We start from the raw sequence: 11674 nt of genomic DNA, 5'->3' as shown, positions 1-11674 counted from the left end.
ACCAAGCTAACCAAATTTCCTATAATTCTTGAACAACCCATATATTACTCAATTTCACAATAATTCCATGTAATTTTACTAAATTAAAAATTAAATCTTTAATCATTAAAATCACTAAAATTTCTTTACAAAATACTACTATTTAACTATCAAGCCTACAAAACTATCATAAAATTTTAAAAATCTCACAAATTCAACAATGACACATTTCACAATGTTTAACAGTTTCACGAATTAACACTGGGGTTAACTTGACATAATTGCAACGATCACAAAAACATAAAAGTTATTAAAAATGAGTCCCAAAAATACTTACATGCAAGGAATAAAAATCAGTTGAATTCTCCAAGCTTTCATCCATGGAGTTTCGTTGTTGAAAGAAAAAAAATAAAAGTGGAAGATGTTTTTGTTTTTGTTAAAATAATAAACTAAAATGACAAATTAGGTTCCATTAATCGTCCATCATCTTTGAAAAGGGTTTATTTGCCACTTAGACCCTTGAACAATCATTAATTAAACCATTCAACTAAAAAAATCAATACCGATTAACTTTTACAACTTTTATGGTTTAGTCCTTTTCCTTAATTAACTATTTAATCAACAAAGTTTCTTAACCAAACTTCAATCCACTTTTATAATAACTCTATAAATATTTAATAAAAATATTTAAGGACTCAATTTATAGAAATGAGGTCCCGATACATCATTTTCTAAAACCACTTGACTTTAGGGACAAACCACTTAAACTTAACTATTCACTCAAATAACAAAAATTATCAAATCAAAATTTAATTTAATATAATACTATATTTGACTCATATATATTAAACAATAATAATATCTATGGATTCATTCGTCGAATTTGTGACTCTGAAATCATTATTTTCGACACTATTGAAAAACAGATTGTTACACACTGAGTATTATATTACGACAAATCATCACCAAAAGTTATTTACACTAAACTAAACCTAGGAGGACTAAATTAAATAACAGACAAAAGTACAAAAATATCAAATTAATTAGATAAAGTGGTCAGTTGATATCCATGTTTCTAGTTAATTCTTGGATTAGGGATCTAAATTGCTCAAACACCTAATTGGTCCGATTTTACCTTTTGGTCAATATTTTACCCAATTAGACAATTTAGTTTAGTTTAGTTTATCTCTCGACCTCACTAAACTAAATCGAGACAATCAAATCTGTTGGCAATAGGTTCTCCTTTCGGTCTCTCCTATCTAAATGTTCACCTAGAGACGTTAATTCTAGGTTTTGAAGTCTATTCGATTTAGTCCGATTTTTAAAATAACCAGGCAACATTTCAATCAACCAACCACCATAAAATTTAGTTCCTATTCATCATTAACATACAAATATCAACCAATTTCATGCTCATATGATTCATCAAAGATAACATAAAAGGGAAAAGTTAGAGGTTCTTAGTTGCAACAACTCATTTTTCAGTAGTACTGAAAATGGTGGTTTTAAAACCTATTTTTACGATGATCGAGTCCTTAAATATTATTTATTTAATTTTTTAGTTTATTTTAGAAGTTTATTGAATTTTGGTATAGAAATTTATTCAAATTGATAATTAATTAAGGTATAAGGACTAAATTATAAAATTTAAAAATTATCACTATGAAATTTTAATTAATTAATTGATAAATTAAGCAATTGGGTCATTAAGGATTTGGTGTATGGTAGTGGAGGATGATGAAACCCACTAACTTAGACTAATTTGGTTTAAAGTTAAGTTAATTAAACTTAATTATTGTAATTAATGATTAAATAAGCTTAAACATAAGTATAAAAGTCAAACATGCATAATTAGTTTACTATTTATATATATACCGAAAAGTCAAGGGGATAGTGTGATGTAGCTTCGACCAGTTTCCAACCTTTACGAGCCTCCGAGTACTATAAAGCAGAGAAAATAAGATAGAGTAAGCACTTAATGCTTAGTAAGTTCGGATAACAGGAAATTAGTTTACCGTTCATTTACTTATATAATAAACATGCATAATACATTCAAAGCAATTTGGCAATTAGCCAAACACATATAACCTTAACAAACATGTTAGTCATGTATTTCATGTAAACAACAAGAACAAGGGTGAGCTCATCAAGTATCGAGTTTCCAAGTATTTCATGCATATACAGATAATAGTTTTATTTTGATTTCACATGTTCTCATGTTAGAATTTCACTCGTTGAATCATTTGAAATCTCGATGGATACTTGGGTAGCACACCTGAAGTGTACAATACTATAAATCCGTCAATTCATATCTGGGAGTGTTTTTATGAGCACTTAAACAGAAAGCTCTCTCTAAAGCACTATAACAGGAAGCTCATTGAGCCTTGTAACGGGAAGCTTATCCGGGAAATATAAAGGGAAGCTCACAAAGAGCTTATAACGGGTAGCTCCAAAGAGCAATTAACGGGTAGCTCTGAAGAGCAATTAACGAGTAGCACCAGATAGCCATAAAACGAGAAGTTCAAGCGAGCACTAACGGGAAGCTCACAAAGAGCCTTTAATTGGGAAGCTCACGAAGAGCCATATAACGGGACGCTCATAAGAGTTGCGGTGTGCCCACAACACATGTAGGGTCACAACTGATCGGGATGCTCCGAAGAGCATTTAACGGGAAGCTCGCAAGAATAATATAACGGGTAGCTTGAGAGGGCTTGTAACGGGATGCTCTTTCGAGCTACGGTACATCCGCAACATATGCAGGAACACTACCATTTCGGGAAACAGAACCCTGTATCCATCGAATCTCATTATCCAAACGAGACTTATTTCTTTATCAGGGATTTTCAGTTATGAGATCAATTACATACATATATATGACATTTTCACAATTTACATATTCAACACTCAATATAAGCATATAAATATACACAATTAAGTTACACGAACTTACCTCGACAATTGTTCGTGACTTGTAAACTACTAATCCGATACTATTTCTTTTCCACGATCTAACTCCGTTTTTTATCTATCAGGATCTATACGAGTAAATTTAACATCAATTTAATACAATTTACATTCAATTCAATCCAAGTCACATCTTAGGCAAAATTATCGTTTTGCCCTTATGCTTTTAATTAATGACGATTTCGTCCCTAGGCTCGAAAAATGAAATTCATGCAATTTAAATCATTATCCCAAGCCTAGATATTTTCATATATATTGATAGCAGCCCATGAAGTCCATGAAATTTCAGAATTTTCCATGAATTCAACAACTTTTCAACTTAATCCCTAAATCATGATTTCATCCAAAATCCTTTAATAAAATACCTTTAAATATCCATCAACATCTCAATTTCATCATATAATAACTAAAATCATATAAACTTATCAATGGTATCTTCCAAAACTTTCAATAAAATCAAAAACTAATGAAATGGTTAGTTGGATCTAATTGTAAAATCCCCAAAACAAAAAAAAAAAATCAAGGAAAGAGCAAGAATTAAACTTACATGAAGCAAATATTGAAAAACCAGCTTAAACCCTCTTCAATGGCTGTTTTAGAACTGAAAAATGATGATGAAAATGTCTAGAATTTCAATTTCCCTTTTATTTCACTTAAATTTGGCAAAATTTATAATTTCCCCTTATTTCGCATCAATTCCTTGATTTTTCTATGCTTATGCCGCCTCAGCCATCCCGTGTGGGTCCAATTGTCCTTTTAGTCCTCCTTTATTTACTATTTAGGCTATTTAATCACTATTTATTTAATTAGCAAGTTTTGCACCTTTTTCAATTTAGTCATTTCTAATTAATTATCTACCAAAACATTAAAATTTTCTAACAAAACTTTAATACTACCTTAATGACACCCCGAAAATATTTATAAAATAATTTATGGCTCGGTTTATAGGACCGAGATATCAATACCTCTTTTCTAAATCACTTAACCTAATAAAGCCTTATAAAACACAAATTACTAATTCAAAAATATTTTAAAAACCACATTTGGCTCGTAAATATTAAATAATAAAAATTTACAAGCTTATTTGCTAGATTTGGTGGCCTCGAACCACTATTTCCGACATCACTGAAAATCGGGCTGTTACAGGTACTTTACCAAATTATCATGATTTAGAAACGACAAAATGCCAATTTGATATTGGTACCAATATAAAGTATCGATACTAATTCTCAATGATCGATACTTTATGAAGGTATCAATACAAATTAACTTATGTCCAAAATTTTGAAAATAGCAGAATGCCAAACGATATTAATACCCAATTTGGTATCGATACTTCCTAATAGGTGTATCGGTACCTTATTCCAAGTATTGACATGTATTTTACTTGATTTTTGAATTATTGAAGCTGAAAACGGTATCGTTACCTGATATTGGTATCGATTCCTATTCTCAAACTTTGAAAAGTTTTCAGATTAGTCATTCTTCATGCTCGGGTCATTTTAAGAGCTTTTGTAAGCTTTAGTTTTGATTGTATAATGTAATGTGTATACATTTATAACCAGAATCGATGATTGAGTGTAAGATCAAGTTTATTACACTTACTTTATATATATATATATTCCATAGTAGTGCTGGGAAACAACTATTTAATGCAAAGATTCAAGTTTTCTTTTAAAATTTTAAAATTTTTACTATTTTGATGGATATCAATAATTAATTTAAAATATTAATTTTTATGTTCTTAATTTATATTATAATAATACAAACTACAGTAATTTAAAAGTTAAATATTTATTTTACTTTATTTTTATTTTCATTTTCATTTTCTTAATCATATTATTACTGGAACATTACAAATTTTGTAGTAAACTTTTAACAGATAAATGTAAAATATTAAAGTGGATACATATAACCTAACCCGTGCGTCGCACGGAATAAAAACCAATGTATGTTAGGGTTTTAAAAAATACCACAAGCTTTAATAATCACAAAATACATACATCTATTATAAATGGTTACACAACAATCCCCATTAACAAGTATAATATACTTTTTATTACAATAAAGTGCTAAGTTTTAATGGGGTCTAAAATATTAAAACAAATAGATGATACACATGTGATATACATATATTTTTATATATTCATATATATATATGTATGAATGTATGTATGAGGACCATAGTGACCAAAAATGAAGTGTTTTTGGTAACCAAGTATATGTAATCAAAAGCTATATTCTTCCATTTTTGATACAAAGTAATTTAGAGACTTTGACTTACAAAGGAATTTCAGAGCTAAATTAGGTAGCCTCCATTGATAAAATCTCAAGTTCAGCCCACCACAACGGGGAGAGTCTTGGGGTAGCTTGTTCCGGGGCGACTTGAATCACTTCTCTCAATTTCGTGATTATATCTTTCATTGTTGGTCTTTTCCTTGGATCCGTTGCGATACATTCTTTGATAACCTCACAGATTATCTCGAGCTCTTCGTTTTTGAACGAATCGAGCGTAGGATCAGTCATCGAGCCGAAGTTCGACTTATCGTTCAAGTATTGGTCCGCCTGCAAAGTTTTGATATTAGTTTGCCTTAATGCAAAACCTATGCCTTTGAAGTTATATAAGGTGTCATTGGGAAACATACCCATTTCTCGATTGGTCCTTGTTCTTCAGAACAAGGAAGCTTTCCGGAAATGATTTCGAGTAACAATAATCCGAAGTTATAGACATTCGCTTCTAAATCAACTAATGGTGGCAATTCAGACGAATGTTGTGATTCAGAATCACTTGAGGCCTCTGACTTTGATGTGGACGGTAAACAGCCAATTTCTCCAAGCTGCGGAAGTTAAAAGATGAATGAGAATGAGTGTTGTATATCAATAATAACATTATGAAAATTTCCCAATTCAAACTGAAATCGATGTACCTTTGCAGCATAATCGTCCGTTAGATAGATAGAAGATGAACTTAAGTTTGGATGAGCTAAGGGAGGATTTAGATCATGGTGCATATATTGAAGACAATAAGCAACACCCATGATGATCCTCACCCTTGCATTCCAATCAAGATGTTCCATTTCTTTAACTGTAAACAAAAAAACTTATATTTTAATCTCTCGAAGAATCACTATCGAGTAAAATATTTGCCGTGAATTACACATGTAATCGACAATATTACCATGGAGATGCTCAAAAAGGGTCCCATTTGGAGCATATTCAAACACCATCATCCTGTTGAAAGGTTCATCCTCCTCACAGTAGCCAATAAGGTTGACATAGTTCTTATGGTTAATTCTTGACAATTTATCGATCTGCAGTAAGTTCCGATAGGAAAGAAAACAACAATCAGGAGATTTTAAAGTATAAAATTTCATGTACAGGTTTCATGACCATAAATAATGACAAACCTTTCTCCGATAGGCTTTCTCCGAGTTCTTGGACCAGTCTTTTAAAGATGAAATGCCAGTTGCAGCAACAGCAATCTCAACTCCGCTGGAAAGTGTCCCTTTATACACTCTACAACCTCCAATTGTGTCGATTATATTGCTAAAATCCTCACAGGCTGTTTCGAGTTCCACTCGGTTTAGGCTAGGCACTCCTGCATATTGAATAACAGAAATTATGGGTCTTTTTGGCAGTATGAACAAAAACGAACCAGTGCCAATTTAGTCGAACTGGTCCGGACATTATCTAAGATCGAGGCGTCTCATTGTATGTAAATTGAAATCTGCAATATCTAATAAAATGTTTTAAAGTTACCTGTAACAAAAGCTTTCTGCAGCTGTCCACTTAATCCAGTTTTCCAAGGTCCGATCGTTTTCGCTGCTCGTTTACGACACAGGAACAAAAATGCCAAAAATGCAAGCAGGATGACCACAACGGGAATGATAATGAGATATTTCCATATATTCCCGGAACCAGATTCTGAAGGTTCTTCAGGAGGTGGCTCTCCAGGCTTTGTATCAGTCTCCAGGGTAGGAAGCGTTTCAACTGGTGGTGATGGTGATGGTGATGGTGCAGAAGGCTGTTTTGCCTTCGGCACAGCAGGGAAGCTCCCACTACTTCGGGTAGTCGGGAGAGAAATGATCTGTTCGTTAGACGACATACCAGTAGCAGGCACAGCTGGGAGGTTCTTTGACTGCGCAAGCAGCCTACGACGTGCAAAAGAGGCAACATCCTGCATGCTATTGGCTATCTGTTGCTCAGATGAACCTGCTTTTAGCAAAACAATGTCATTCATTTTCCTCGAAACCATACTCGATTTTCCAATGGACTGAGATTCAGTAAATTGTATTTTACTCACCAGGCACATCACTGCAGCAATCGTCTTGATGCTCGGCCAGCGAGTCCTTTTGCCTTGTAAGAAGGTAAACCACGTAAACAAGGAGAATTTAAGAAATAACATAATCAACAATACGAATAAGACATTAAAAAAAGGATATATGATAAGTTCGTACTGTGGTAATGGCAACGCATTGAGGTAACGTATAAGTGTGCCTTTAATCGGCATGAGCAATGAACCCATTCTGCTCAGTTGTTTCAAACTGCTCTGCCATAGGCTGTCAACTTAGGCAATTAAGTAATTAGGAAACTAGAAGGCTATAATTCTTAATACGCTTAGTTAATCATTGTAAAACAGGAAGAACGTTTAACAGAATCGAGTCTGATATCCTAGCAAAACGTAACCAAGTTAAATTCCTTCATAGAAATATCAAACAGAGGTTCTCTCTCTATCTTTTTGCCGAATACGAACTCAAACAGCAGAATGAGGCAGAAAATGAGTGATTCCACAAATCCAGAATCGTCATAAGCACTAGAACTAACAGTTTAGTTGCCAACAAAGGCCAAAGATATAGGCATATCAAATGGTATTAAAGGAAGATAATATTAGACCTTATAAAACTAAGCATTAAACGAAATTTTAGGCCAATGAAACTCGGAAATGAATCTGCTTTTAGAAACATATATTGTCAAGTTCATGCCATATGCATAATATCAACAAAAACACAATGGGATAAGAGCTATGATGGTGTTGAAGCATACATACTGCATTGTAGGTGGATACATATAGTTATGGGATAAGGGGAGAAGATTGAACAACAATGAATATGGCTCTTACCACAGTCCAAACTTCCTATTTATGCAGCCAATTCCGGTAGCTGACGTCGATGTAAGGTTTTCATCATATTGCAGTTCGGAGAGCAAGTTTAGTCTCCCAAGATCCGAAGGAATGCTGCCCTCCAACTTGTTGTCACAAAGTAACCTAAGGTGTAAGGTAGTTTAGTTAAAGCCAAAAACAAGGACAAAGCAAAACGCACGGAATAAAACATACAAAACATGACTTACAAGCGTTTTAGAGACAACATTTTTCCTATTTCTGCTGGAATTGTTCCGCCCAATTCATTTTCCCTCAAATCCAGTAGCTCCAGCTTCGTAAGCTCTCCGAACTCTTTTGGAATGGCACCGGAGAAATGGTTTTTATAGAGCACACTGTTAAATATCAGCAGCAAGAAAAACCCCAAGTAAGCACTAAAAATATGTTTGAATATATGTCAGATATGAGTATCAGACACGAGTACAACAAGATTGCAACAGACCTGAGTTCAAGTAGATAAACAATTTCAGATAAAAACATAGAAAAACCCACGTATTTAGCAGCAAAGATGATGAATCCTTACAGTGATCTTAAGTTGCTTAATTTCCCCAGCTCTGGTGCCAATGTTCCTTCCAAAGAAAGGGCACTCAAATCCCTAAAAAGAAAACAACAAAAATGGCATTAAGAGATTCATCCATTCACAGTTTACACCATAAACAGGTTCTAAACTAAAAAATCTGTGATTAAGCTCATTACTCAATTTGTTAGGCCAATGACATGCAAAACTCTAATTTACTATCCAATGAAGAACAAGTACAAAGAGTATATATATGTATGTATGTATATATAAGAGGGACTTACAGCATTTGCACTTTACCGTCGACACAATGAACTCCCCACCACAAGCATGGAGAGCTGTCATTGGAATTCCAATTTGCAAACGCACCATAAGGATCAGAGTCAATTCTGGCTCGAAATTCTAACAAAGCCAAACCTTCATCTCGAAATCCAATTAAAATCAAAGGAAAACAAAGTAAAACAATAGGAAAACGAAAAAGAAAACAAATGATTGAATTGAATATGATTCATAAATGAAAATGAAAAAGAAAAGAAAAAAGAAAAGAAAAGAATCAAACAGAAATACCAGAAGGAATTACCATCAGAGTTAATGGCCAAAGACCCTTCAATCATGAAACTTGGAATCAAGAACAAAAAGCTCAACAAATTGAATCCAATTTGTTTCCATCTATCCCCCATTTCTTTATAAGCCAAACGCTGCAATGGCCGAGGTAGCAAAGACATCTGCCAACAGCCACAACACTATACGAAATCGCCAGGTTTTTCTTCCCCTTAATACAAAACACCGAACTCTTTCTAAAAACTCACTCTACAATAAACAAAATGACACACCAACACCAAAAGGGGAAAAAACAACAAAAAAGAATCTCTACGCTCCTTTTGGTTGAACAAGAAAACTTGAAACAAAAGCAATCTTTTTTATCCTTGTTTTTTTTCTCTTTTTAATGCTATTACAAAAATATACTACAAACAAATGTAAATTCGCCGCCTTTGGTGACGATCATCATATCGGGATCCCTCATTTTTTCTGTTTTAAATTTGATCTTACAACACCCTTAACATGTACATGTTAATTATCAACTTTTGAAAGCTTGACTTCTCCTTACAATCTCCACAGAAGCTGAAAAAAAGAAAAGAAACAAAAGCAAAAAACATGAGAATGACTTTGAGAGCAAGCAATCTAATAAAGGCAAAAAAGGGTTTACAAAATTATATATGACACACACACTCTCTGTCTAAAGCTATAGCTTTAAAGGGTGAAGAACCCCTTCACCCCCAAATACATAAATCACTTGAAATTTGTAACCTAATAATCCCTTATTCTCATAATTCATTGGTTTGCCATTATAGCTTAATATTCACCTCCGGCAGCAATTACTAATTCTCTCATTACGGGGCAAACAGCTTGACACGAAACGTGCTCTATTGAGAATCAAACCCTCGACTTTCAGGCTAAGAGACGAAATGAGCCATCACCATGCAACGCTTCGTGGTTGCCATTAGCTTAATTTAATCATAATAAACTATACAGTACCAAACTTCACCACCCATATTGTAGAAATGCAATGTAGTATCATAACAATCCACAATATGAAATAAAAACTGCAATACCGACATCACCACCCGTATCGTAGAATTACAATGTAGTATCATAACAATCCATCATGTTCATAATTCTCATTAAAGCTTAATCCAATACACAAAAAGAAAAAAAAGGAAAGAAAAACACTGCAACACCAATTTCACCACCTTCAAAACCCAGAATTGCAATGTAGAGATATGATTGAATATAAACAAAAACAAAAAAAAATGAAGAGTTGAATTTACCATAAAAGGTGCAGAAAGATCAAAACTTTATCCCTGGTTTGAAGCAGTTGTTGCAATGATAATAATGGGATTCTCTCAGAAAAAATGAAAAATGTATTTGATAGGTGGGAGGGGGAAATGGAAGGTAATGGTGGAGAAAGAGGTTTTTGATGGGAGATTTGAACTCAAAAGAAAAAAAAAGGCAGCAAAGAAAAAAATATGCAAAAAAATATATTTTGAAATTAAAATTAGATAAACAAAAAACAATTAAAAAAAAAAACAAAAAACCCAGATTTTTTTCTATTACTGCCCTTTTTTCCAGGATGATCTCAGAGCAGTAATTCCATCTCTTCGACCATCATTGCTCTTTTTTTCTCATCAATGGAGGCTTTGTTGCATAATTCTTTTTCTTTTGTTTTTATTTTTGTTTTTTCTTAAAAAAAATTTCCAGAGATTTTTCTTTATTTTTTTTTAAATTTTGTTTTTTTATTTTTAATTTTTAATTTCTATCCTTAGCTGGAGCTTGAGGGCCCCACCAGCCACCCCTACAAGCTGTGTTCTGTTTTACCCCTTTTTTTTTACCCCTCAAAATTTTTTTAATTAAAATTTTGCTATTTTTGATTAATTAATTAATTAAAATACGTAATAATTACTGTTGTTGATAAGTAATGGCGGGAAGGATTAAGGGGGATGACTAACTGTCAACTGTGGCCCCCACAAAAATTAAAATTTTTATTTTGAAGAACGGTGGTGGTGGGCCCCACTTCCGTTGTTGTCGGACGCGCTTTTTCTATTTTTTAAAAATAAATTATCTAATTAAATTTTTTTTGTTAAACCTTTGACTGGCCCACAATTTGCGTGCTTCCCTCTTTCTAGCAATGATTTAAAGATATAATTTTTTTAGGTCAAATTTTGGTTTTAGTCCATCTATCATGTTCGGATTTAATGTTTAGTCCCTACTTTTTTTATTTTAGATAATTTGATCCTATATTTTTACGATGTAATTAGTTAGTCTAAACAATTAATGACGATAATTATTTTAATTAAAATATTTGAGTTTTTCTTTTAAATACATTTTAAACTCATCACATTGACATTGATTTTTATTCGAAATGTATTTTTAAGAAAAAAAATTCCAATTTAATATTTCAACCAATTAAAAATTTTTCTCTTTTTTTTTCTCCAAGCCATTTGTTTTACTCAGCGGCTATGCCAGTCTCCGAGCTGGTTATTTCCCACATTTTTCCTCCC

General features: G+C 32.9%; 1 protein-coding gene across 4 annotated transcripts; it reads right to left on the bottom strand.

Moving 5' to 3' along the window:
- Nucleotides 1–4923: 4923 nt before the first annotated feature.
- LOC105798987 (protein MALE DISCOVERER 2) lies at nt 4924–10794 on the bottom strand. Of its 4 annotated transcripts, none has more exons than XM_012629283.2 (14): nt 10445–10794; nt 9196–9737; nt 8900–9038; nt 8622–8693; nt 8290–8433; nt 8063–8206; nt 7401–7502; nt 7247–7299; nt 6703–7158; nt 6351–6541; nt 6122–6254; nt 5871–6028; nt 5589–5780; nt 4924–5508 (listed from the first exon to the last, which is right to left on the bottom strand). In XM_012629283.2, exons 2-14 carry the CDS (start codon nt 9338–9340, stop codon nt 5248–5250), a joined length of 2190 nt encoding a protein of 729 aa, XP_012484737.1. In that variant the 5' UTR covers nt 9341–9737; nt 10445–10794; the 3' UTR covers nt 4924–5247. The 4 variants fall into 4 exon arrangements, with proteins under 4 accessions (XP_012484737.1, XP_012484739.1, XP_012484738.1 ...); XM_012629285.2 differs by having other exon boundaries at nt 8900–9032; XM_012629284.2 differs by having other exon boundaries at nt 6703–7155; nt 10445–10792.
- Between the last annotated feature and the right edge of the window lie 880 nt (nt 10795–11674).

Source organism: Gossypium raimondii, chromosome 9 (genome assembly GCF_025698545.1).
Source record: "Gossypium raimondii isolate GPD5lz chromosome 9, ASM2569854v1, whole genome shotgun sequence".
Taxonomy (NCBI): Eukaryota; Viridiplantae; Streptophyta; class Magnoliopsida; order Malvales; family Malvaceae; genus Gossypium; species Gossypium raimondii.
Note: the sequence above shows the minus strand (reverse complement) of the source record. Positions and strands in the feature narration are given on the sequence as shown.